Source organism: Panthera uncia, chromosome C2, assembly GCF_023721935.1.
Source record: "Panthera uncia isolate 11264 chromosome C2, Puncia_PCG_1.0, whole genome shotgun sequence".
In the NCBI taxonomy this organism is placed as follows: Eukaryota; Metazoa; Chordata; class Mammalia; order Carnivora; family Felidae; genus Panthera; species Panthera uncia.
Window position 1 is genome coordinate 67,040,173 of NC_064810.1, and position 27,714 is coordinate 67,067,886.

General features: G+C 36.4%; 1 protein-coding gene across 1 annotated transcript in view; it reads left to right on the forward strand.

Annotated features, from left to right (window-relative positions):
* The window catches only part of SLC49A4 (solute carrier family 49 member 4), an 85,618-nt gene that overhangs the window by 46,740 nt on the left and 11,164 nt on the right, over positions 1-27,714 (forward strand). The window contains exons 6-8 of the mRNA XM_049628302.1: positions 6,051-6,118; positions 9,211-9,338; positions 22,632-22,814. Of these exons, the coding sequence (XP_049484259.1) occupies positions 6,051-6,118; positions 9,211-9,338; positions 22,632-22,814 (379 nt within the window). The remainder of the gene's footprint in view (positions 1-6,050; positions 6,119-9,210; positions 9,339-22,631; positions 22,815-27,714) is intronic.

Genomic DNA, 27,714 nt, shown 5'->3' on the forward strand with positions numbered 1-27,714 from the left:
TATCAAAGTTTTTACCAGTCTCAAAAACAAATAAGGAGGCATTTTTTCCCCTCTCTTAGTGGGGAGTTTGTGTAATCTTGGTGGTTTGGGGCTTTTGTTTTTTCCTAAATATTTGGTAGAATTCACTGATGAAACCAGCTAGCCTTCTTGTAAAAGGGTTTTTAATATGGGTTCAGTTTATTCAGTAGTTATAACATTACTCAGATTTCCCATGTATTCTTACATCAATTTTAATAAATTCTACTTTTTTAGAATTTGTTCATGTCATCTCATTTTTCAAATATATTGCTAAGAAGTTCTTCATAGTATCATCTTATGATTTCATTAGGTCTCCGAGATAAGTCAATGTGTCATTCTAGATACTGATTATGTATCTTCTCTCTTTTTTCCCTTTAATAATTTCACCAGTGTCTCTTTAATGAATCCTTTTCTATTTTATCAGCTTCTGATTTATATCTTTAGATTTTTCTATTCTGTTCGTTTTTTTGTTTTTTTGTTTTTTTGTTTTTTTGTTTTTTTTTTTTGAGGGAAGGTACTTTGCTCTCCTTATTCTAACTTTCTCTTTAAATTTTTAAAAATGTTTTTATTTATTTTAGAGAGAGACAAAGAGAGAGTAAGCAGGGGAAGGGCAGAGAGAGAGGGAGACACAGAATCTGAAGCAGGCTGCAGGCTCTAGGCTGTAAGCACAGAGCCCAACACGGGGCTCAAACCCACAAACCGTGGGATCATCACCTGAGCTGAAGTCGGACACTTAACCGATGGAGCCACCCAGGTGCCCGTCTAATTTTTTGATATAAATGCTTAGATCTTTGGTTTTCAGCTTTTCTTTTTAATGTGTGCATTTTAAAGCTATGTATTTCCTTTTAAATATAGCTTTATCGTCATTCCATAAGTTTTGCTAAGTAGGATTTTCATTATTTTTCAATTTCAAATGTTTTCTAGTTTCCATAGTGATTTCTTCTTTGAACCATGGGTTACTTAGAACATTTTCTTAATGTATAAACTCTTGAAGATTCTCTCGTTCTTTTTTTAATTCCTTACTAAATTGCATAAATGTGATCTGTATTTTCAGTAGTTTCAAATTTGTTCACCCAGTATTTGGTCAACTGTATTCTATAATTCTTGGGTATGGTGTTATATTGTAAGACTATGTAATTAGGTGCACATAAATCTAGAATTATAATATCTGACCACTGAATTGAACCTTCCATCCATATGAAGTATTATTTATTTCTAGTGATGCTTTTGCCTTAAAACTTATACATTATACCAGCTTTCTCTTGATTAGTGTTCGCATGGTGTATCTTTTTACATTTCTTTACTTTCAGACTTTCTTTACGTATACCTCTTATAAGCAGCATGTCCTTTTTTTTCTTTAAGCCAGTCTGATAATCTTTGTGTTTTAATTAGAGTATTTAGTCCATTTACACTTAATATAATTATTGATAAATTTGGGTTGGGATCTATCATCTTATTGATTTCATTTTTTTCAGTCTATCCTTTTTTCTACTTTCTTACTTTCTTCTGGGTTAAGTAATTTTCACTATTCTGCCTTCCTCTTTTATAAGCTTGATAGTTATAATCTCTTTTATTATTTAGTGGTTACCCTAGAAAGTACAGAATGCTCTTGTGATTTATCAACACCTATTATAAATTACAACTTTCACCTCTTCCAAGACAGCCCAAGATCCATAGAACCTTTCAACATTATTTAACCCTCTACAATCTTTTGTGCTATTATCATCATGTTTTACACTGCACAAAACATTATTATTATTGCTTATATAGTCAGTATTTAGATTCACCTTCATATTTGCCCATTTTGTTGCTCTTCATCTCTTTATCTACAGTTTTCCACCTGTGATCACTTTTCTTCTGTCTAAAAAGCACCGTTTAGTGAGCATGTGGTTTGGTTTTTGTGCAGGTCTGGTTGTGACAAATTCTCTTGTTGCGGGTTTGTTCTTTATTTTTGCCTGAAAATGTCTTCATTTCACCTTCATTTTTGAGGATTATTTTCACGGAGATAGAATTCTTGATTGGCATTTTATTATCTTTTGGTTCTTTGAAAATAATCCCATTTTCTTCTGGCTTCCAAGAAGTCAGCTTTTAAGTTTAAAAGTTTGTTGCATTTAAGGTTTTTTCTTTGTCTTTGGTTTCAGCAGTTTTACTATGATATAACTAGGTGGTGACTTTGAAATTTATTCTTCTTGAGGTTTGTAGGACTTCTTGAACCTATAACTTGATGTCTGCCATCAGTGTCTGAAAATTCTTTCTTTCTTTATTTTTTTAGTTTATATTTTGAGAGAGAGAGAGAGAGAGAGAGAGCGCGCAAGCAGGGGAGGGATAGAGAGGAAGTTGGAGAATCCCAGGCAGGCTCCATGCTGTCAGCACAGAGCCCAATGCAGGACTCAAACTCATGAACCATGAGATCATGACCTGAGCCAAAATCAAGAGTCAGACACCTAACCAACTGAGCCACCCAGGCACCCCAGTGTCTGAAAATTCTTAGCCAGTATCCCTTAAGCTTTATTTTCTCTAATTTCCTTATGTTAAACCTTCACACTCTATTTCCTATGTCTCTTACTCTCTTTTCTGAATTATCTATGCTTTTTCCTTCCTCTCCTTCAGACTGGATGTTTTATCTAGGTTTTCTTCAACTCACTATTTCAGTTTTCAGCTCTAATATTCTGTTAAACACATCTATGAGTTAATTTCAGTTTTTATATTTTTAAGTTACAAAGTTTTTATTTGATTTTTTTTTTTGTAGTTTCCAAGTGTCTGTTAAGTGCTTGATCTTTTACTTTTTCAAATTATTAAAAATAGTTGCTTAAAATCTCATCATTCCTTGATCTGGATCCCCTGTGGGTCTTTTTTTATTTGTGGTATTCATTTATGTTTTTTTATCTCCTTATGTGTTCCTTTATTTTTGACGGAGTGCCAGACATAGTATATGAAAAGTTATAGAGATCATTTAAGCTTCAAGGTGATGTTATTTAACCTCAGAAACAACTTATGTTTTCTCTACAGGAGTGTAAGGATCATTTAATCCAGCTTCAAGAATTGAGATAATTTAAAGCTGGGCTTCTGTCCCACAGAATACTGTTCTATTTCCAGTGCACAGTACTCTTAGATACAGCCTTTCAAAGTTACCATCTAAAGGCTCGGGTTTTTATAAGGCCACCCACACCACAACAGGCCCCACACTCACAGTTTTTTCTTTCCTAAGTCAGCAGGCTATTGATATCTGTCAGCCCCTTAGCTACCTTTTCTGAAATCGGGTACCCCAAAGGAAACCAGGCTTACCTTTCTGGGTTTACCTCCCATTTTACATCATGGTTCCATAATTCTGAATTACCTTCTGGGCCCTCTGATGCCATCAGATAGATTTTCCCCTGGATTTTCTAGTTTTCAACCAGAGTATCAATCCAGATTACCTAGTGTACCTTCACCAGAAGAAGAAAGTCTTCCTTTAGTTTTCTAACTTATTTTTCTGGATGTCAGGTGTTCCAGGCATGCTCAATTCCAAAGAAAGAAAAGTGTAGCACCCATTTGAATGATTCTGATTTTGCAGATCTTATGCTTATAAATCCTGAGAAGCCCTTTCAAGTATCTCTGTCTGTATAAACTCTGAGAGGTAGAGAGACCAAGAATTACACCAGGTATTAAATGAAATGAAATTTAAAATTAAATGAAAGCAAAAAAAAAAAAAAATTAAAGAAAAAAATTTTAATTAATTAGTGGGTAGAATGTTATTAACTAAAGCAAATGTCATGAACAAAGGAAGCAGTAAAGCACAAAAGCCTTACCTAAAAGGACTAGGATTAGTACAGTCAGATGCACAGTGGTTCTTAGCCTAACACAGAGCCCCACTCAGCAAGGGGATAGATGGAAATGTTTGGGAGGCCCAATGGCATTAAATGGGCCTTAGACAATGGATGTTAAATGCTCTGCAGTGAGAGGGGCAGTTCTGCAGAACAGAGAATTCTCTTGCCCCAAATGCCAATGATATGAAAAAAAAAAAAAAATGTAGAGATAAATTAAGCTTCAGGCTGTTCTCTTTCTCCAGAGAGTACTTATCTTTGCTCTGGCACCAAACACTGTTAAGTAATTGTATTACTTAGAGTAGGCTAAGCTGCTATGAGAAGTAGAATCCCAGAATCCTGAGGCTTAAGAAATTTATTTCTCATTTACATAGCAATCTAGGACAGTTTGCATAATAACCTAGGACAATTGTGCACAGTTTGGATAACTTCCTCACACTGATTTAGAGACCAAGGTTGCTTCTTTCCACTTTGCAACAGTCTTATCTTCTTCTTTTTTTTTAATTTTTTTTTTTAACGTTTTATTTATTTTTGAGACAGGGAGAGACAGAGCATGAACAGGGGAGGGTCAGAGAGGGAGACACAGAATCTGAAACAGGCTCCAGGCTCTGAGCTGTCAGCACAGAGCCCGATGTGGGGCTCGAACTCACGGACCGCAAGATCATGACCTGAGCCGAAGTCGGCCGCTTAACCAACTGAGCCACCCAGGCGCCCCCAACAGTCTTATCTTCTAAGACCTTGTTGTATGCATCAGTTAGGCGGGTGACTACATTCAGAATCCAGCTGTCAAAAAGGGAAAGAAAGCATGGAGGAGGCATACAGCTGTCCTCCAGATTCTAACCTACAGGTGGCACACCTTAATTCTGCCCACTTCATTAGGAACTTAAGTCACCTAGTCATATGTAATTGAATGGGAGCTGGGGCATATAATCCAGCTAAGTGTCCAGGTAGAAGATCACATATTTTGGTAAACAGGTATAATGAAAAATACAACTGGGAAAATAATAAAAGGTAGAAGTTAGTTGGGCATCTCTCAGTGCCAGATCAAGCTTGGACTTGACCCTGTAGCCACAGTGAAAGCTTGTAACTATTTCTGAGCAGGAAAGTGGGATAGTTAGGATAATTATTCTGGCAATAGTGGGCAGAACAGGTTGTGGAGACCATTTAAGAAGCTATTATAGCACTCCAGAAGTAAGAACTAAGGTAATAAGCAAGCATGGTGACCGTGGAGAGGGAACAAGGAGACAAAATGCACTGATATCGTTAGGGACAAATGGAATTCCAGTGGTAACCTCTAACACGTATTGAACATTTTACACATATTAGTTTATTTAAGTCTCAAAAAAATAAAAATCTCTTGTTATCCTTATTTTAATGAGGAAACAGAGACCTACGGTATGAATTTGGATAGAAGCCAAGTAATAGCAGGAGTTAAAGATACATGAATGATGGGTAAATCTAGGCAGCATTTGTAGATTTCTCTGAGAAAGTTTGGCAATGAGGTGAGGAAAGAGTTAAGACATTAGATAGATGGAGAAGCATCATCAGGTAGTAATAACAGATAGTAATAACACATAGATAGTACTTCCTGTTTGCTGACCACTGATCTAAGTCTATGCACAGATTATCTCTTTTAGTTCATTTTATAGATAAGAAGACATAATCCATCCAGGGTCACAAAGCTAGTAAATGGCAGGGTTGGAAATGTTTTCTCAAGAGTGGAGTGAGCTCTGTATTTGAAACCCAGCTCCAGTTCTCTTTCGGTGGTCTCCCTACGTGCTCCATTCCACATTGCTCTTGCTGTCACTCTCTCTGTCTTCTGTGACCTCTTGATACATCTTTAATTGTTGCCAGATGTTTTAGCACCTAATTATTTCCTAGTAGTGTCCTGTATATTGCCTATATTTAAGCTTCTTGAAGTCACTGACCATCTTCTGTCCTTTTCCTGTTTGTGATGCTGATTATTTTTTGGATTTAAATGTTCCAATAAAAACTTAAATAAGGATATATTTACTTAGATAAGTTGTATTAATTAGTCACACATGAATCCTTTCATTTTATTCATTTTCTACATTTGTTGCCATTTAGCTGTTGATTATATTTGAATTATGCGTGTATATATAATATATAAATATATTTACATATTGATGACAGAGGATCTTTATTTCTTGCCTTCTAAATTGCAACATGATAGTCTTATATTAAATGTGTCTGCCACTTTCTCCGCAGGTAGATGCTGGCTGGATTGGATTTTGGTCCATAGTTGGAGGCTGTGTTGTTGGAATAGCTATGGCAAGGTAAGAATATTTTACGTTAAACATGTGGGTGGGCCAAACCAAAAACAAAAAAAATGGCTCCTTTTGATAAGTGTTAAAATTCAGGGGAAAATAAAACAGGCAAAAGTCAGAAAAGGGCACTTGTTCAGGCTACAAGAAAATTCACATGCAGTAAGAATTTGCTGCTGCAAGAAACATTCTCAGGAGTAGTCTGTCTTCAACTGTTTCCAGAGGATAGAAATGTGTTTCCAGTGTAATTAAGCTGCCTGTCTCCATATTATTGGAGAACAGAAGCTACAAATGGAGCCCAAAGAAAGGTAATACAGTAATAAAGGAAAATTGATTATTTATTGAGAATAGAAAAGAATTGAAAAGAATCATTTGTAAGAACATCTTTAGAACTTTCCATGAAAAGGGAGTATCTGATTAGCAGATATTTATTTTTGGTCTTTTTTGGCAGGTACATCCCTATATTTATCCCATTTTGATGAAAAGTGTCCATAAAGACTTCCAGTCACCAAACTCCCTTTGATCCTAACCCATTATGACAACACATTTTTAGAAGGAATCAGAGGAAGGAAAATGTCTTATTTTTTCTTAAAAAAAAAAAAAAAGAACAGAAATGTCACTCATCCAGGTGACTGCCTATAAAACTATTCTTGGTGTTTCCAAAGAAATGAGTTATTCACTTCCCAAATTGTTTACCCTGTTTAATCAAAAACAAAATTAGGCAATCAACGTTACCAGAAAGAGAAGAATCTAATTACATGTTTGGGGAGATCAAATAAGATATGTAAATCACCTCAATTTCTAAATACTTAAACATAATTGGCACAGGATAATATATCTAGACCTTACAGTTTGCATAGTGTTCCTGGGATAATGAAAGAATAAACTGACACTGATTTCTAAATCGCTCTGAGGTTTTTATAAGTTAGGGAAATATAAGAATAAAATCTAAAAGCTAAAGAAGAGGAATAGGAAGATAGCATTTGTAGGAAATCACTACACAAATACTGAAATACATTGACTTGTCACATTTGACAGAATCATATCTAATTTTTCTGATTAAATATCCAAGCCAATTATAGTGAGTCATCATTTCCCAAATCCTATTCTGAGCACTAGATAGGTCAAAGAGGAACTATTGTATATCAGAAATGACATCTCACATGTACCTTTTGCTTTATTTTCTTTCTGTAAACCCTTAATTTTATCTATATAGAAATAGAGCTAGAGGGAAAAATGAGACTGAGGACATTTCTGTTTTTAATTCATTGAAATGTAAGATCTAAAAAATACGACCCTTACTCTGGATTGAAGTCAATTATAGCTATCTCCTAGGCCTAGAATCAATTTTAAAATTATGTTCATAACACCATTTTGGGGATCCCTAGAACAGAATCTCCTTATACACATTAGTGTTTGGGTGATTTTTTTTGTAATTATGTTGCTAAAGGCCACTACCAGGTGTAATAATTTTGATGGTATTAGCCCATTTGAAAGGACTAGGTCTACATAAATAGCAAATCACAGTGGTCAGTTTATTCTTATGTAACCTGGCCCTGTCAGCTCTCTCACTGTTCAACTTTATTCAGTTCTGATTATACCATAAAACTATTTTATTCTCTCATACTTTGCCATCTGCCTATCAGACAAGTATGTTCTTGCAGCATACCAAAACATAAATCAAAAAAGTGTTTGGTGGGCATGAAAACTGTTTTTGGAGTTTCTTGAGGGAAATTTCTATGAAGCTGTGGAACGTTTTCAGAGTACAAAAGAATTTTCTGCTGGTGAACTTTAATAGTTGAGAACAAACATAAGTCACTGGGCAAAGATGCATCCATGTTTTCCACCAAAAGATGGCATCAGCTGTCACAGAAAGCTATTTTAGTCCAGGCAATGCTTACAAACATGATTAACCTTATCATGTCAAATAAGCACAAAAGATAGCATTGAAAATATTAAGAAGGACAGTAATATAATTACAATAAAAATTAAAATCAATTTTAAAACTTCAAAGTAGAAAAAACACAGTAAATGTTATATTTGGGATGAGATCAGTTTTTCTACAGCAGGAACAATTCTGAAGGCCTGAGTACGTTGCATGTAGGCACAGCCAGAGGATTGTGCCTGTACAAATTAGCAGATGAGGAAAAGCTAATTGGCAAATGGAAAAGTTGTGGGTCATAACTAAACAATAAGCATCTCTACCATTTGCCTTTTAATTTCATGTTAATTCATAAAAAAGCAGAAATTTTGAGAACTTACAATGCCCTGAAACATTAGCCACAACCTTTGTAGGACAGTAGTCATTACTCCAGAGCTACATTCTTGCTCTCCTGGAGCTTACTAATAGGGAAGACAAAAAGTAAATGCAAAAACAAAAGAAATGCCGATAGAGATAAATGCTGTGAAGAAAATAGAGTGTGGAGATGGGATGGTGAGGGCTTCTTTCATGAGCAGGGAAAGCTTTATTGAACTGAGACCTGAATGACCGGAGTAAGCTAGAGAAAGTCACATGAAGAATGAGGGTACCAGCATTCCTGGCAAACAGGACAAATACCAAAGGTACATATTGCTATGGGAAACAACCCTAGCTTGTATGAGAAACAAAAACACGGCTGTCCAACTGGAGAATAGTAAGGCAGAGGGAGAGTGGAGGCACAGACCAGATCATATAGGACCCCGGTGGCTCTGTGGGTAAGCATTTGGATTCTCTGAGTTTGAATTTTGGGAGAGCCATGTTTGCAAGTTGATGTCAGCAAGTTAGCCTGTTTTCTAAAACGAGAATAATATAATGCTCATTATAGGATGTTTGGAAATTATAGAAATATATAAAGAAAGTAAAAGTAGCATTTAAAAAACACAGAATCCATCCTGTAAGTTACAGACCTTGAACAGAGATCACATTTTGTATGTTTTGTAAGAGAAAAGAATATTTGCCATGATATATGCAAAATGTGCTAGTTAAAAAAGGTTTTTTTACTTGCTTTAAAAAGAACTCCTAGAAATTTTTTCAAGAAATTATTGCTTAATGAAAGTGTGTCATTGATTTAAACAGTATTTTAAAAATCCAAGTAGAATTATAATAGAACATTGTTTCTTTTCAGGTTTGCAGATTTTATCAGGGGTATGCTGAAACTAATTCTTCTCCTCCTGTTTTCTGGGGCTACACTGTCATCCACGTGGTTCACCCTGACCTGTTTGAACAGCATCACACACCTGCCTTTAACCACAGGTGAACACAGACTATTTTGAACTTTGAATAGATATTTTCAGATCACAAAAATATATAAACCCAGACTGTAGGAATTTTCCTTGTTAGAGATATAATGGAAATATAATAATAATTAATATAAAACTATAAAAATTCTAAAACTAATAAATATACAAAAAGGTCTCCCACATCCAGACATCAGACTATCTTCCCATCTAAAAAGAGTCCAAGAATAACTAAAAATATTTTCATTGGTATTTTCACATGGAAAAGAAATGTAATCCTTAGCCTAAACTCATATAGCATGGAAAAGCCTATATTCTTTTAAAATTCATATCAGAGCATAATACAGAAATTTTTATCTTCTTTATAGCCATTACATCATTAAGCAGTAAGGAAAATGAACAGAGGCAAAAAGCTATGATGTTTGAAGTATATACCAGTAAAATTCTTTCTACACCTATAGGTTATTCAGTCTTCTTACACTATCAATACAAAACAAAACTTACTAGAAAATACCTTTAGGAAGTATATTACAGACAGCTTATTCAGCTCATCTAATTGACCTGAAATATTTAATTTTTTTTTTTACTGTTTATTTATTTTTGAGACAAAGAGAGGCAGAGCATGAATGGGGAAGGAGGGTCAGAGAGAGAGGGAGACACAGAATCCAAAGCAGGCTCCAGGCTCTGAGCTGTCAGCACAGAGCCCAATGAGGGGCTCGAACTTACGGACCCTGAGATCATGACCTGAACCGAAGTTGGACGCTTAACTGACTGAGCCACCCAAGTGCCCCTGACCTGAAATATTTATAGTTGCTATTGCATTTTTTTTTGTTTTATTTTAGAGAGAGCATGATCAGGGGAGAGGGGCGGGGGGGGGGATGGTTAGGAGAAAGAGAGAGAGAGAGAGGAATGAATCTTAAGCAGGCTTCATGCTCAGCGCAGAACCCGACTTGGGGCTTGATCCCATGACCCTGGGATTATGACCTGAGCTGAAACTGAGAGTCAAATACTCAACCAACTGAGCCACCCAGGTGCTCCGCTATTGTGTTGTTATCAATACTGTCATTTGGGGGTCTGTATTAGTTTACCATGGCCACTATAACAAGTTATCACAAATACAGTGGCTTAAAACAACACCAGTTTATTGTCTTACATTTCTGTAAGTTATAAGTCCAATGTGGGTCTCACTAAGCTAAAGTCAAAGTGTGGGCAAACTCTAGACAAGGGAAGAATACACTATCTTACCTTTTCTGACCTCCAGAGGCCACCCAGATTCCTGGATTCCCTTCCTCCATCTTTAAAGCCTGCCGTGGGTCAAGTCCTTCTCACACAGCATTACCCGCGCCTTTCTTCCAAGTCACATCTTCCTCTGAGGTCTAATCCTCTGCTCTTTTCTCTACTTTTAAGGATCCCTGTGATTATACTGAACCCACCCAGATCATTCAGGATAAGCTCTCAATTTTAAGCTCAACTGATTAGTAACCTTAATTCCATCTGCAGCCTTAATTGTATACAGACAAAAGGAACCTTTCTCTAATGGGGTCCCCATGAAACACGCATGCCATTGGTCAATAGGCCCCAATAGAGCCACTTCAGACTCTTGTTAACTCTTACCCATACAAGTGCTTATTACAGCAAATAATCCTACAATTTTATAGCCTACTTTGTAACAAAGAATCCTATATTCTACCTTTATAACAAATAATCCCATAATAAACACATAATCCAGTAGGTGGCTATTACTTACAAATGGAATAAAAAATCTGCATCTTGAGCAGTCTTTTATTTAAAAAAAAAAAAAAAAGGAAGTGGGGGTGCCTTGGTGGTTCAGTCGGTTAAGTGTCTGACTTCTGTTTTCCTCTCAAGTTATGATCTCACTGTTCATGAGTTCGGGCCCCATATTGGACTCTGTGCACTAGCACAGAGCCTGCTTGGGATTCTGACTCTCCCTCTCTCTCTGCCCTTCCCCCACTCACTCTCTGTCTCTTAAAATAAATAAACTTCAAAAAAATTTTAAAAAGGAAGAAACAATAACAGAGCCCTCATGGTCTATAAAATAATATGTCATAGTATCCCAGTTTGGATTTCAGTGCTCTGTTATAAAAGGACCAGCAATTTATATATCAAAGGTATCAAATTTTTCAAAGACAGCCTTTGAACTCACAACCCTGCAATCAAGACCTGCGCTGAGATAGAGAGTCAGATGCTTGCTTAATGGACTGAGCCACCCTGGCACTCCAAAGACAGCCTTTATTTTGGAGTTCCTACCACTTCTACAGTGACACTTTTATAGGTTGCCCTATATCCACGACTACCAAACTACACCAGGCCAGCTTCCCTGGAGTTCCACAGCAAACTCAAAAGGGCAACGTGGGTTATTTTAAATTTCTGCAGTCAAATGCTCTACCCCTGAGCTATACCCCCTAAATTTCTGAAGGAAACACAGAGATATTCCACATCCGTCAGACACTTTGTGAACGTCTAGTTCAAGAGAGTTCCCAGTTTCGTCATTAGATCCTACTACATTCTTTTCGATGACATCACATCTCTCCGAAGTTAGGTTTCCTGCAGCTGCTGTGATAAAAAGCAAGTGCTGCACAAAAATCAGGACCAGGAAATGAGAGTGTCAATCTGATTGTAAGAGTTGATCCCAAGATTTGAGAAGGCATGCATTGCCCATCAGATGCACGTGTCTCATTAGTAAGCAATTGTGGTTATTTGAGATATATATCTATAGATATATATCTATATCTATCTATCTATATATATATATATAGATATATATCTATATATATATACACACACACATATATATATAGATAGATAGATAGATATACACATATATATATAATATATGTTAAATTGTTTGGACCTAACTATGTAATTAACAGAATTGTTAGCTATTTCTTTTGGCCTTGGGGCACCATGAAAAAATTACTAAGGCACTAAGGGTGCTGCAAAGGAAGGTTTGGAAATCTCTGTTTTGTACCATCCTGCCAGGTATCCTTAACTTTAATTTTTATTGCTTTGCCTATAAAGCCCAGTTGTCCAGAGTAATAAGTTTTGGTTACTGTGTACTTTTTTTATACTAACATACCTACATTAGGTTTTTGAGCAATTTTGGCAAGTATTTTGGGCCAGAATTTTTTGTTTTATTTTATTCTGGTATAATTTCATAATTTAGCAATTGCACAACATTCCGGTAGAATAGTTTTAGTTTACAACTCCTCATATAACATTACACTCAGATTTTTGTATGTATCTGTTAGATTTTATAATAACAAAGTTATGAGTACATAATGAACACATTTTTCCCTTGAATTAAGTGTAGAATATTCGTTATAAGATATTGCATTCATTAAATTTTGTGTGTTTTCTATTTAACATGATGAATTAACAGTTTTATCTCTGGGTGGTGGCAGTAAGAATGTTTCTTTTATTGCCTTCTTTTTTGTCTAGATTTGTAATAATGAGCATTTTTTTACTTTTATAATCAGAAAAAAGAAAGTATATATTTGAAAACTATACATCTTTTTAAATCTTAAGAGAAAATTGATATTATTGACCTTGGTCAGGACTATGGTTTTCCCATCTGTCCTTGAAAACAATTATGTTGGACAGAAAGGAAAGCAGAATTCTAAATTAAATCAAAGCCAGAATTGAAAGGTTGAGTTTGTGTGGCCATCTTAACAACTGAATTTATAAATTCTACTGTTGTTTTCAATTACAAGTGAGTTTTTGAATGTCACTTAGAAACTCCTGAAAGAAAGAAACTCCTGAAAGATGCGTTAAATTAAAAGCACACTGTTGAAACCTAGACTTTTCAGTCCTTCTCTGAATGATCATAGTGGGATTTTTTTTCTTTCCTGATACCATTTAATAGTTACTTGAATGTGTGTCTTACCTCCCCTACTAATCACAAAATCTGGAGCATAGACTCGTGCCTTATAAATTCTGACACCCAACTCCCAACCCACTACCTAGCTCTAGATCCTGACTAATGAGTGAATGAGTGAGTGAATGAATGAATGAAGTGTACATTACCTCCATTTTTTTTTAAGTTTATTTATTTACTTTGAGAGAGTGGGGGAGGGGCAGAGATAGAGAATCCCAAGCAGGCTCCATACTGTCACTGTGGAGCCCCATGCAGGGCTCGATATCACACTTATCATGACCTGAGCCAGAATCAAGAGTTGGACACTTAACCTACTGAGCCAACCAGGCACCCCACCTGCATTTTGAATCTCAGTAGGTATGACTTATTGCAAATAATAGCAACTGTGGCCACTCTTTGTTATTCAGCACTAGCTGCAGAAAGGCAAACGGGCACATTTTAGTGGAACAATGGAGAATTTGAATAAATCTGTCACAGATACTCTTACTGCCTTTGTAAAAATCTGACCTAATTCCTTCTAAGTAAAAGAGGTTTCATGAAAGGGAACTTACTACAAAATCTAATTATAGACACATCTAGACCTTTAGACTGATATTTAAAGCCAGTAATGGCAAATTCGTATTTCTTTTTTACCAGAGTCATTATTCTATTTTTAATGTGGAAAATATCTAGTCTTTTTACCATTTCCAGTAAATTTAGTATTCCTTTTGTTACTTTTAAATAACAGAGGACTCTACATGAAAAGTGTGAAAATATATGCATTGATTGTAATTACTGACTTAATAAATTAAAAGCTAGTTAATTTTGTTCAAGCCATGTTTAAAAGTGCTGTTACTGCTAAAGCCTTCTGTTGCAATATTTTGTGGTCCACTGATCTTGATACTATTGTTGCCATCTCTATAGAAGAAAAACTGAATCATTCCATCCTATCTAAAGGTGCACTTTTTTTTTTTAATGTTTATTTATGTTGTGAGAGAGAGAGCAATCGAAAGGTGGGGAAGAGGCAGAGAGAAAAGAAGAAAGACAATCCCAAGCAGGCTCCACACTGTCAGCGCAGAGCTTGACGTGGGGCTCAATCTCAGAACCCTGGGATCACGACCTGAGCCAAAATCAAGAGTTGGTGGCTTAACTGACTGACTGAGCCACCGAGGTGCCCCATAAAAGTGCACTATTTTGATACGTGTACTTGCATATATACATGCCCTTGGAAGCTATCAGCAGTATGCTTTTATTTCCTTAAGGAGATTCAGAATTTATAATTGTGTTATATGTTTATTAATTGAAGTATCTTCAACAGGGCAAATAAATAAATTCATGACTAGATAATGTGAGTTTCAAAATCTTGAAGCATATTCTATATACAAAGTTATGAAAATGCATTTCACCTTATCTGAAAAGTAGACATCTAGCCCCGTTTGCCACAACTCACACAGTCATTTTTCACTGAACAGATAAATGCTTTGAAAACGGCATTTTGAAAAATGTTAGCACTTTGGTGTTGAGTTTACTGAAACAATATAATTTGAGTTTTAGCAGAAGTGGCCTTAGGAGGTTCTTTATCTAATTCAAGTTACTGGAAGGCCTCAGTGGCAAAGTCAGACATAGATAGTGAGTGAGGAGTAAGGGGGAAAGATAAGCTAGACACGAGCCCCTTGACAATGATAGGTGACTACAAGCTGACTTCAAGTGCTATTTGAAGAAAGAAAATATACTCGGTTGTATTGAAAGGCATGTGACATGTATAGGGTAGAGAGTGATCCTCTTAATATATTTTCATGTATCTTGCTTTTATTAAGATAATTATGTCCCACTTTAACAGCATGCAAAGAAATAGAAACATACATTTACCCCAAAATGGAGGGGAAATGAGAAAATTCAGAAAGGGATGATGAGCATGATTATAATATGCACACTTTTAAGGAAATTAGGGATTTTAAGGAAAGGTAGGTAAGTGACTTAATTATTCTTTCCAACTTTATGAACTAGAAGTGACTGTTACTCATGTTCATGATTCTGTGATCAAGAAGGAAAAAACAGAAGGTGGACTAAAGGAAGAAAATGGATTTGTGAAAAATCTTAAATGTAAGAGCCATGATATGCTGATAGGACCTATTGAGCAAGATAATATAATGTTTATCCATGGAGATTTTCAAGAAGAGAAATGAGTCTGTAAACAGACTCTGTTTCTGAAAGATAGAGGGCTTGACCAGGTGATCAGTGTTCCATGATGCAACTGTGCATTGCCTTCTATAGAACCGTAAGTAGTTCTTTGGGAACTTAAAAGTTACTGATAAACCTATACCTATACTACCTGATATACTACAACCAATCTCTACTCTGGGCCCACTATTTCAAAGGGTTATTAGTTGTGCTTCATTTCTGCAAGATAACTACCTTGCCTTCCACCGTAAGAGACTCTAAACATAACTGTCAGCCTTTATAGGACTAACCTATGCCAACAAAGAGGCTAAACAAGGGACACAAATAAAATAATAACATAAATAAAGTCATTGCTATTAATGAATATTGCAGCAAAATATGCCCTATACTTTTTTGAAACCACGGTTTCATGTACTGCATGTTTTAATCAGTGGCAGATCATGAAGGCCACAACAATCATTTTTAGGAAGAAAATCTGAGGCTGAGAAGAGAGGCACAGCTCAACAATATAGAAATGTTATATCAGTGTGTGTGTACATATGTATGTGTGTATCCCGTATATTCAACACACCTAAAACCCATGAACAAACATATTGTGAATGTTTACTGTTTCTCTTTATACGTGTGTCTTTATTTCCTGAAGGAGTATTTTCAAATGCAATATCAAGGTTAATTTAGACTGTAGAAATATTTTTAATAAAGGTTTAATCTAATAATTCCCAGGTAGCTTTACTAACTTTATCATAAAATAAAATTTAGTCAGTATGCATAATCATAAAATTTATCCAATAAAGTATATTAATAAACCAACTCTTCAGGGAAATTTCTTGATTCTAATCCTTAAAACTTTTCATGATAAAAATTTATTGTACTTATTTTATAATCTTATTTCTTATTTATGATACTTCCTAATAAAACTGGAAAGAAATTCTGTATTATTCATATCTACTGAGAAGCACCTATGAAAGTTTTAGTTTTAGTTAGGCTCTCTACCTAAATTTACTTGTTATTGATCTGCTTAAATGAACCTCAGTTATCATCTGGTATAACTTATCATTCAATAAGTGAGTCTCTTCGCTTACAATCCAGAGATATGCCCATCTCACTGCAACTGGAATCCCGCCTGGATGAGGAAGCCATTCCCTGTCCCATTGTTTATCAGCTCTGGGTCCTGGGAAATTCTTCCTCCTATGGAGAGAGCTGATTTGGAGCAACACAGCCCACAGGGCAAGTCAGCTCCCTCCCTCTTCCACTGACACCCTCAAAACATTGTACCTGTCTTGTCTGACCTTAGCCTTAATCTAAGCATCCACCAGTTCTCACAAGCTGCCCTCATCAAACATGGATTCCCAGCACTGACCACCACAATCAGTCTCTTCTAAACCTACCATACTTTGTCAGGGTTTTCCTTAAAACCTATTGCTAATAGATTTCAGCCCACTTTTCCTGCTATACTCAGCACCTGATAGTGGGGGCTATTGCTTCTCATGGTTAGACATAGCTTTTTTTTTTTTTTTAAGAAAAAAGAATGAAGTATAATTATTTTCTTCACACTGTGCATATAAATGGCTACTAAGCCAATAGCTGTCGATCATATTCCTTTAGGTTAGGAGTCATTTGAGGATACAGTGTGTCCTATTTATTGTTCCAACATAGTGGCTTACAAAAAATAGGTGCCTGATAAATGGTTTTGAAAAAAGTCTTATGTTTTCCCTATTAAATACCTAAACAATCATTTTTGATCCCATTTTACATGTATCATGATTAAGGTTCATCTTCTTTGTAACTTTTTCGGTTTTTTATTTTGTCATCTAGCTTATTTATGTTCAGTCACTTCAAGCTTTTAGTGCTGAACACAGATTGGGGAAGCATGCTTTTTGTGTGAATACGATTGAATAAAAGAAATACCAAGTCTTGTTTGGGGTTTTGGGGGTTTTTGTTTTGTTTTGTTTTGTTTTTCAGTCTGACACAGTGGCTTCATGCTAGATTCTGTACACCTTAATTATATTATTTTTAGCAAAGCTAATTTACATTGTTTCCAAATAAGTCATTTTGACTTCCAGAACTTTCGTCACTTCATCTGTAAAATGCTTTACCTGCTTCAAAGGGTCGATAAGGTGATCAAATATAATATATTTGAAAACAGCTTTAAAAATGCCTTAAAAATTATGTAAACCCAAGATTGAAAATTGTTTCGTTATTCATGATATCTTAAGAATCTCATTAAATGGTTGGGGCACCTGGGTGGCTTAGTCAGTTAAGCGTCCGACTTCGGCTCAGGTCATAATCTTACCTTTCGTGAGTTCAAACCCCACGTCGAGCTCTGTGCTGACAGCTCAGAGCCTGGAGCTTACTTCAGATTCTGTGTCTTCCTCTCTCTCTCTGCCCCTCCCCTGCTCGCACTCTATCTCTCTCTCTCAAAAATAAATAAACATAATAATAATGAAAAAAAGAATCTCATTAAATGTTGAATGGGAATAGTTCTTACCTGAAATTTTGTGATTTATTTTATGACACCTAAGGTTTGAGTGTTTGGGTTACTAAAAATTTATTTATACGTAGTTTTATGTCCCTAAGGTTAACTGACTTGGTTTGCCATTGGGAGCAGGAGTGGGGGAGGTAGTAGTTTCAGGGTTATGATCCAATTTGTGTTCTTGAAACACATCCATTGTAACTGTATTCTGTGTTGCACAGGACTTTGTTTTTTGCAGTTTGAATTGTGGGCCTGTGAAATTTTATTAACTTCTTTGAAAAAACTCTGCATCAGCATTGTATTTGTTCTGCCAAATTACCTTGACTTTTTAATTGAAAGGCAGTTTATTATAATTTTAGTATCATAAAAAGTCATAGAAATACTTAACAATTATGTAGTTTGAGCCCTCTCTGACAAGCAGGAAATTATCTTGTCTGCCTGACTTTTCGTAGATGACATTCACCCACTGGATCAGACAAACCAGTGTATAAAGATACTGTATCAGACTCTAAACTAAAAACTCAAATGAAAGTCAAATTCAAATCGGCTTCTACTTTGTGCATGTCCCAGAGCACTGGGGAGTATATGAATTCAGTCCTGACACAGCTACTTTTCCCCACTTTGATTATGAATGATCTATATTTAACCCTTTCCTATGTAAACTATTTTGATCCTTTATGCAATAACAAGTGATTTCAGCACATCCATCCAGTGTGAAACAACCTCTTGGTCATCATTTTTATATAATAGAAGAAGCAAACCCCAAGAGTGAGAGAATTAAATGAAAATACTTGCTTTTTCTTTAATTTTTTAATGTTTATTTTATTTTTGAGAGGGAGAGAGAGCGTGAGCGGGGAAGGGGCAGAGAGAGAGGTAGACACAGAATTTGAAGCAGGCTCTAGGCTCTGAGCTGTCAGCACAGAGACTGATGCAGGGCTCGAACTTAGGAACCGTGAGATCATGACCTGAGCTGAAGTTGGATGCTTAGCCAACTGAGCCACCAGGCACCCTGAAAATACTTGGCTTTTTGATTACTGGCCTCTGAAGTTATATTACACATCTTAGCTCGTCTATCCTACATGTAATAGGAATTCTTATAAAATGAAGTGAGAATATTTGTGTCAAGGATCCTGCACAAGGGCTGAGTTACATGGCTCCCAGGTGTAGACATTAGGTCTAGGGGTCTTGCCACTCAGTGATAGCCATTTCTGAATCAGTGAGCTAAGAAACTTACATGGGGGGGCAGGTTGGATCAGCTGCTATTTCGTTAGTTTACAATACAGTTCTTTTTTTTTTAAATTTTTTTTTTAATGTTTATTTTTGAGACAGAGAGAGACAGAGCATGAATGGGGGAGAGGCAGAGAGAGAGGGAGACACAGAATCGGAAGCAGGCTCCAGGCTCTGAGCCACCAGCCCAGAGCCTGATGCGGGGCTCGAACTCACAAACCATGAGATCGTGACCTGAGCTGAAGTTGGACGCTCAACCGACTGAGCCACCCAGGCGCCCCCAGTTCTTTTGTTTTTAAATAGCTAAGATACGCACAAAGTAAATAATTCAAATTCAAATAATAGGAAAAAGGTATAAAATGAAAATGTCTACCCTCCTGTGGCCTCCAGTTTTTCTCTTTAGAGGCAACCCTGTATGTCAGTTTCTTAGGTATTTGCCCAGAGAATTCTATAAATTTACAAACAGCAGTGCATGTGTTCTTTTTAAAAAGATAACACTCTTCACCTTTTTCACTTACGCACCTTAGATATCATTAATATCAGTATAGACAGAGTTACTTCCATTTTTAATAGTTGCATAATACACCTTTGATGTTTGATACATTTTTAAACAACCAACCCCCTATCGGTGGACACTTAGCTTATTTATAATCTTTTTGTGCTACAAACAATATTGCAATGAGTGTTCTCTATAATCTTGTACCTGCATAGCTATAGAATAAATACCTAGAAGTGGAATTGTTGGGTCAAAGAGTAAGTGCATTATTTGTTTTGAAAAGCATTTTCAAATTACCATCAGAAGATGAACTATTTACAGTTCTATCAACAATGTTTAATTATAATAGAAGTCTAATATTTCCAGTGATAAAGATTTCCTCTTCCCTTTCCAGAATTCAGATACCTAGGAAACCAAAATCATAAGATTCTTAATGAACATGAAATGAAACCAAGGGAGTTGGATGATCTTGAGTTTTCAGATGGGGCCCCCTGCTTCACCAAGCTCTGCTTCTCTGAGAAATTCTGTGTGTGTGTGTGTGTGTGTGTGTGTGTGTGTGTGTGTGTCTCATTTTTTTTTTGTACCATGCTTGATAAAAATCGATAAAACCAAACCTCTCTTTTCAAGACTTCATACTGATAGTCCTCTTTTTGTATATCCTTATCATTACATTATCATTCTTTCTTTCTTTTACAACATGCAATTGTTATATACATATTGTGGTAATTTTTCATTTTCACTTGCCTGATTACAAACTACATGTAAGGGTATATTTCAGACATAAAAATGTCAAAAGGATTATTTCCAAACGTGTTTCCTAGAAACAGCTGATTCTATTAGTAGTTTGTGAATCTTTAGAAGTAGCACTTCCTGGTTCTTAAGAGATTGATTCTTCCTGGCATTTATTTCAATATTCTCTTATTTTGAACTCTTAGACTCATCTGTGTTTGGGTCGATAGCCATCTCTGCTCTGATTACCACTGTCTGGCTGATAAATTATTATAGAGTGTTTTGTAGATAGAGTATGCTATAAAAGCTACCGATGACATTCCATCCCTACATTTCCAAATGTCCCACTAATGAGTCACATGAAAAGGGGAATGTGTTGATTTGTTTATGTGATATGTGTCTAGCAAATATATAGTGAGCATGAGGGGTTTTGTTTTTAAGAATCTTGAGGGGCGCCTGGGTGGCTCAGTTGGTTAAGCATCTGACTTTGGCTCAGGTCATGATCTCGCGGTTTGTGAGTTCGAGCCCCGCGTCGGGCTCTGTGCTGACGGCTCAGAGCCTGGAGCCTGTTTCAGATTCTGTGTCTCCCTCTCTCTCTGACCCTCCCTCGTTCATGCTCTGTCTCTCTCTGTCTCAAAAATAAATAAACATTAAAAAAAATTAAAAAAAAAGAATCTTGAAAGTTACTTCATATTTTAAGTGGTATTTATTTTAACTATCAGATGCTTCCCGTTTAATTATGTGAATAATTTGGTCACTGCTTTAGCCAGTAGTATGTTCTTTATTCACGGTGATCCTTTTGTTCTCTCTTTTCATATGTGTCTCCTAGTCAAAGAAAATCAGTATAATCACCAGCTATTTGTGTTATTAGAATGACTAAATATTTTATAATCCTGAAAGGCTAGTGTAATTAGAGGAGGAAATGGAAGTTGAGGTTCCTATACAGAAATTTTTTTTCCAGGGCATCTGGGTGGCTCAGTTGGTTAGATGTCTGACTCTTAATCTCAGCTCAGGTCACAGTCTCAAAGGCTGTAGGATCAAGCCCCACATTGGGCTCTGTGCTAACATCATGGAGCCTGCTTGGGTTCTCTCCCCCTCTCTCTGCCCCTCCCCTGTTGGCACACTCCTTCTCTCTAAATAAATAAATAAATATTTTCAAAAAAGAATTTTTCCTTAACAAATATTCAAAATATTTTCCCAGAAAAAATAAAATATTTTCCCCAAAGTTCCCCTCTACTTGCTGGATGGGATGCTGCCCAGTTATGAATCATTTAATAAAGCCAATTAGATCTTCAGAATTCTTAAAATAAAATGTATTTTCCTGCTAACCTTAGGCTTAGAATAAATTCTACTCATTATTATCTATGGGTATGATATACTTACTAGTCCAAAAGGGATGTGTTCTATAGGATATCATTTTTACCCCATTGGTTCTTTTGTCACCTTCAAATTTAAAATAATGAACATTTGTAGCTATGAAAAAATTCCTTGGAGTGGGGTGCATTTCCCTAGACATTTTTCTAAGAATAAGAATAATGCCCTTATTCAAAGATCAAAGATTTCACTACAGAATAGGGTTAATGGGCTTTTTATTGCTAACCTGGGATCCTAACCACTATATATTATACATTTCTGGGTGAAATTTTTTTTCTATCTTACCAAAAAGTTACATATTTTTAATTTTTTCTCTAAATTTCTATTTAAATTCTGTTAACATATAAAAAGTTATGTATTTTTTAAAAACTGTTGACATAAAATTCATTCCAAAACTGAAGACTAGTTATATTTTTAGCATTTCTCTGGGAGTTACATACTAAATATTTTTATTTTGTATTTGAAGATGATTACTAACCAGTCCTTTTAAATATGTAATTTTTAGGAACACTTAATGTTTCTTACATTTATTCTTAGATTTTAAGTTTTCTTTAAAATTATAGAATGAGTTTAGATTTCAAATTAAGTTGCTGTATTTTATGTAAACCTCTGTCTGCCAGGAGTGTGACTGAGGGAGAAGAACCCTTTTAATTATATATTATAGTGGTGAAATGATTATAGTGATGAAATCACTTCTGTGCTTTGAAGTAATCCAAACCAAAATGATAAAGCAAATCCTGATGGTCATCTGGCAACAAAACCTTCTCCTATCTACTCCACAAAACCTGAGCAAAGAGCTGACAGATATGTGATGCTTTGTCAAACTTTATCAACTACCATTGAAAAGATATGAAATTCCAGAGTTGATACTTCTGAAAGAGAATACCCAGAAGATCTATCTGATATGACTCACTGTTGCTACCATGAAACTAAAATGTTTGTGTTTTCATTTTAGTGACATTATATGCCTCCTGCATTCTCCTGGGAGTGTTCTTGAATAGCAGTATACCTATATTTTTTGAGCTTTTTGTGGAGACTGTCTACCCAGTTCCAGAAGGAATTACTTGTGGAGTTGTCACTTTTTTAAGTAATATGTTCATGGGAGTACTTTTATTTTTTCTCACATTTTATCACACAGGTAAGAAATTTGACTTTTTATTTACTATCTAAATGTGTTACGAGAGAGGTTTGTGGCACTGGTGTATAGGGAATTTATGTGGAGAATTCTCACCAAAGCAAATTACTTTGACAAAGCTTTCAGGTGCCTAAAAAAAAGATCCTCCATTTTGTTTTTCTTGAAATGCATCCTAGACTAATGTAATGCACCCTCACTCCCTAGAGTTTCTGGTTTAATTAACCTGGACTGGGGCCCTGTATTTGTATTTTTAAAAAGCCACCAAGTGATTCTAATATACTGGTTCTTGTTGAGAACCACTGGTATATTGCTTTTTAAAAGATACTTAGAATCTACTGTCTTAACATAAGGTACAAGTTAAAGTCAGAGGTAGATTTGTAGTGTCAATCCTTAGAGATGAATGAGAGGTCACCCAAGGAGTGGGTAGAATATAAGGAACAGCACTCTCCAGTGAAACTTTTTAGGAGGCTGGCAGTGTTCTTTACTGTCCAGTACAGTACCACTAGCCACACTCAGCTAGTGCAAGTAAGGGATTGGACTTTTTACCATTTTCTTTTAATTAATGTAAGTTGAAATTTAAATAGCTACACATAGCTAGTGGCTAGTGAATTGGTCAGCACAGGTATAGAGTGAAAAGAAGGTTGAAGTGAGAACCCAGGGGGTACACCTTTGAAGAAAAGGGAGGCCCTTACAAGAGAGGAAGGGATGGGGTCCTGAACTCAAGTGGAGGAGTTAGACTTGGACAAAAGGAGTTAGGAGAGGAAGCAGTGCGGGCGGCCACAGAGGCAGACACGCTTCCCAGGGCGATTGTTGAAGGAGCTCCTTCTTGATGGCACCAGCTTCTGCTTAGAAGCCAGTTGTCTGTCAAGAGCTGGTGGGAAGATAGTGGAGACAGGGCTTAAGGAGAGAATGGAACATTAAAATAACCTTGGAGGGATGGGAGGAGACACCGCAGGGACAGCTGGAAAGATTGCTGGGCACACTGAAGGCAGGCCACCTGAGGTTGGGATCCATGGGTTTGTAGTGACTCCGTTTTGCACAGCTGTTTGGTTTTCTCTGTTACTCATTCTTCTCTGTCCAAAATCTGTCTTGCTGTTTTGAAACATTTGAGCATAATTATCTAGTATTTTTTTCTTGCATGTTAAGGGTTTATACTTGTGATTCTTGAATGTAAATTTTTATTAATTTCTACTAGGCTTGTATCCTATTTTATTTCCTCATCATAAGCAATCTGTTATTACTACCTTTTTTTCCTCATTGCTTTTCTCTTAACTGCTCATCAAATACCAGTAAATTTGCATAATTTGTACATGGAAGAATCTAATTTTAAGATTCAAATGTAATACATGCTCTAAAGTGTGACAATCCAAGAGGCCTAATATTTTATAGGAAACTTCCTGACAGTGTTATAATTGAAATAATAGCCATAATAACAACCTTGACTGGAAAATACATTTTTGAAACTTTCAAAGCTGATGAAACAGAATCTGGCCTGGGTTTTAGACAACTTTTAACATAGCATTTTCACCTAACAGCAAAAAGCATCCAAATGATATGTTAATTTCTTAATATATATGATTAACAACAAACTAGATCATTTCCACCAATCAGTAATGCAGGCGAAGTAGGTTTTAACTTTCCTAAACTTGATGTGAGGTCAGTTTCTCTTATGAAGGAGAGAGAGATTGATGAAGCCAGACTCCTGTTGATAGTCCTCTTGAAAACATGTGTTTCCATTAGGGAAAATGCCATCAGGAGGTGTTAGAATAAGGTCTTTCCCTCCAATGTGTTTTCTAAACAGAACAAACAATTCCAAATAGAATAAACAATTATTACACATCAGCTTTAATCCACTTCAGTTTGTCACAGTTGAAGTTAAGAGGCTTAATGCCTCTCTTTTTGCATGGTAAAGTATGAGAGATGGCTATGTTGCCCCTTCAGGTGTAGAAACAATTTTCCAGCCCACGGACACAGCTCTGCTAAGTGGTCCCTGCAGCCTGGTAGAGCGTGTTTTTTTCTGTCTGCTGGGAATAAGTTTTGTCCTCCCAGTATATAAAAACGACAACAGTAGAAGCCCGATAATGTTATCCTCCAAGAAACCTCTTGCATGTGGTCTCTAAAACATAACACATGTTTATTCATCAGTTTAAGGCAGAGACTAACTACCCTTACACTGACTATGGAAGAGCCCAGTGTACCCCTGACCATCTTGCTTGGCCAGCAGAGAGTCTGTGTCACTCTGCTGGTCCAGCTGCAGCTTTCAACTTGTTCAACAGAGACTGGAGTCTGGCGCAAGGGTGCTAGAACTGACATCAGTTGGCGTTCACCCCAATTTTGCAGATTCCTAGTGACCAGGTACAAGCAGATGTTTTTGTTTCTTTGGCATAGGTGGCAGAAGAAACACTTAGCAACATTTCTGCTAATTCCTGTCTCACTGATGTGATCAAGGATTTATCTAGCTGGGGAAAAAAACTTCCCTCTTTTTGCTTGGTTTCTGGTCACATGTTTGTATACATCTCTTGTGTGGGTGTTAAAGGTTTCTGCCTAATCTCCATGATTATTATGAAAAATGAAACTTTAATAATTAATTTTAGTCTGGCAAGATGATTTTCAGGAAAAAAGAAAATCTCAGTTCATTTTGACATTTTAGAGAGTTAATGAGAAGGTATGTGTGAAAGAGCCCTAGGCCAGGGCATTACTGGCACTCACCAAATGTTTCTTTGTTTCCTTCTAGATAATTTGCTGTTTGCTGGTAATAATTTAAATATCTAGGCTTCTTTTTTTTTTTTTTTTAAGTTTATTTATTTTGAGAGAGAGAGACAGAGTGAGCAGGTTGGGGGCAAGAAAGAGAGAGAGAGAGACTGAGCCATTCAGGCGCCCCTAGGCTTCTGTTTTCTAGGGGTGCCTGGATGGCGCAGTCGGTTAAGCGTCTGACTTGGTTTTGGCTCAGGTCACTATCTCATGGTCCATGAGTTTCAGTCCCGTGTTGGGCTCTGTGCTAATAGAGCACTGCTTGGGATTCTGTTTCCCTCTCTCTCTCTGCCCCTCCCTGCTCACTCTCTCTCCCTCTCTCAAAAATAAACATTAAAAAAAAATGCTTTTTACATGTTTATTTGTTACTGTGTGTAATAAATGCATACAAATATGCCCACATCTCTCTAAGGCTAAGGTTACTAGAACCATGAAGACCTTGTTGAGGCTCTTTCATGTATGACTAGTTGATCTCGCCCCAAAAGTCCTGTAGTGGGAGTTCACATGCCTCACAACTGAGGTTTGAGGATACATACATTACAAGTCTGACGATTCTGCAAAGTTATCTCCTAAAAATAACTTTCAGTTCCCCAGCCAGTACCCCAAACATTTCATAGGATGAATGGAAGTCCCTTCCATTACAGCCAGCATTCAAATGCCATAATTCAGTCACGTTAAAACTTGAAAAACTCACCCAGAAGTTAGTTACATGTCAGGACTCAATTCTGTCAGTTATGTGATTGGAAGGCCTGTATTTTAATCATCATGAAGATCTCTGGTTTCGTAGGTCACTCCTTGAAGAAGTACTAAACTTTCTGACTAGCATTTTATTTCCCCACAACGTGCTACTTAGTGGGTGGCTGTATCAGATATAATTTTTCAGGGCTATACAGACTAGCCCCAAAATGACCACATTAGAATGGCTTGCCAAGCAAGAAAGCCTCCACTGGTGATTTGCTTGCAGATCATGGCCATTGCCATCATTGACGATGGATGTCATACCAGTTTCTATGCCAGTGGCACTGGCTTCTTTGGAGCCCTGGGCCACAGGGTCTCCCATGTCCTGTTTTTATTCTATTTGGGGTACCTGGAACAGTGTCAGAAGTTTCTTAGAGTTTTTCTGTCTTGGGGTTTTCAAGGTCACTTTCAAAAAAAAAGAAAAGAAAAAAAAGAAGTCAAAAACTGTTACTTGCTCCCTAATATAAGCATATTTATAAAACTGAGTTGCTTCGTATAATGTTTGCTTTGAGAATCTCAGTGAGTTATTTCAGACAGTGCAATGAAGCTTTATTCTAATAACTTCAATTTGACAAAATCAGTCTGAGGGTGCTCTTAGGTTCTTTATATGCTTTGAAATATATTCTCATGTTCTACTTGATAGTTTGTAGCTTGTTCTGAAGTTTGTATTGTTTGCTATTTTTTTGTTGTTGTTGTTGTTCTACAAGCTTTGCAGCAGGTTTTGGCTAAATGAACTAAAGGTTTTTACCTCTGGCCTTTCATTTTTGAAGTAGCTGACCACATGAATCTGAGGCTGCATTGAGGCTCAAAAGATTCAGGAGCCTGGCTGAGGGGGAGGCATTGACTGCTAGTTACCAGAATAGGTTCATCAGATATGGACTAGTCAGGAGTAATTTTATATGTAGGGAGTAATCATACAACATTATGGTTAGATCCATTGGATACTTAGTGTGGAGTGAAGACAGCATGGCATTATACCATGAGATCATTATGTCAGCTGGCTCTTCTTGAGGGTGAATAGAGGCAATTTTGTTAAATCATCATAATTCTGGTTAAATTCCCAAAGAAAGTAGAAGGTTGGTTCCAGAGGGTGGTATCTGGGAATAGACAAGTACTCAAAGGTGATAGAAAACAAAAGCATAACATCATTAAAGGGAAAGATGAGATGAAGAGTATAAGAGTGCTTCTAGAAGAAAAAAGTAAGAGGATGAGCGAAATCCTAATTAGATAATCCCAGAAGAACATCACCATTTGGTGCAGAGCCCACTTCACTGAGTAAAACATAGCATAGCACCTGTCTAAACTGTAAAACTGACAGACAGTACTCAAGATGCAGTATATATAATAAATGATAGAGAACCAGCAAAAATAGAGAGAGAGGCAAACTGTGTAGAATAGATTCGTACTTTCTCTA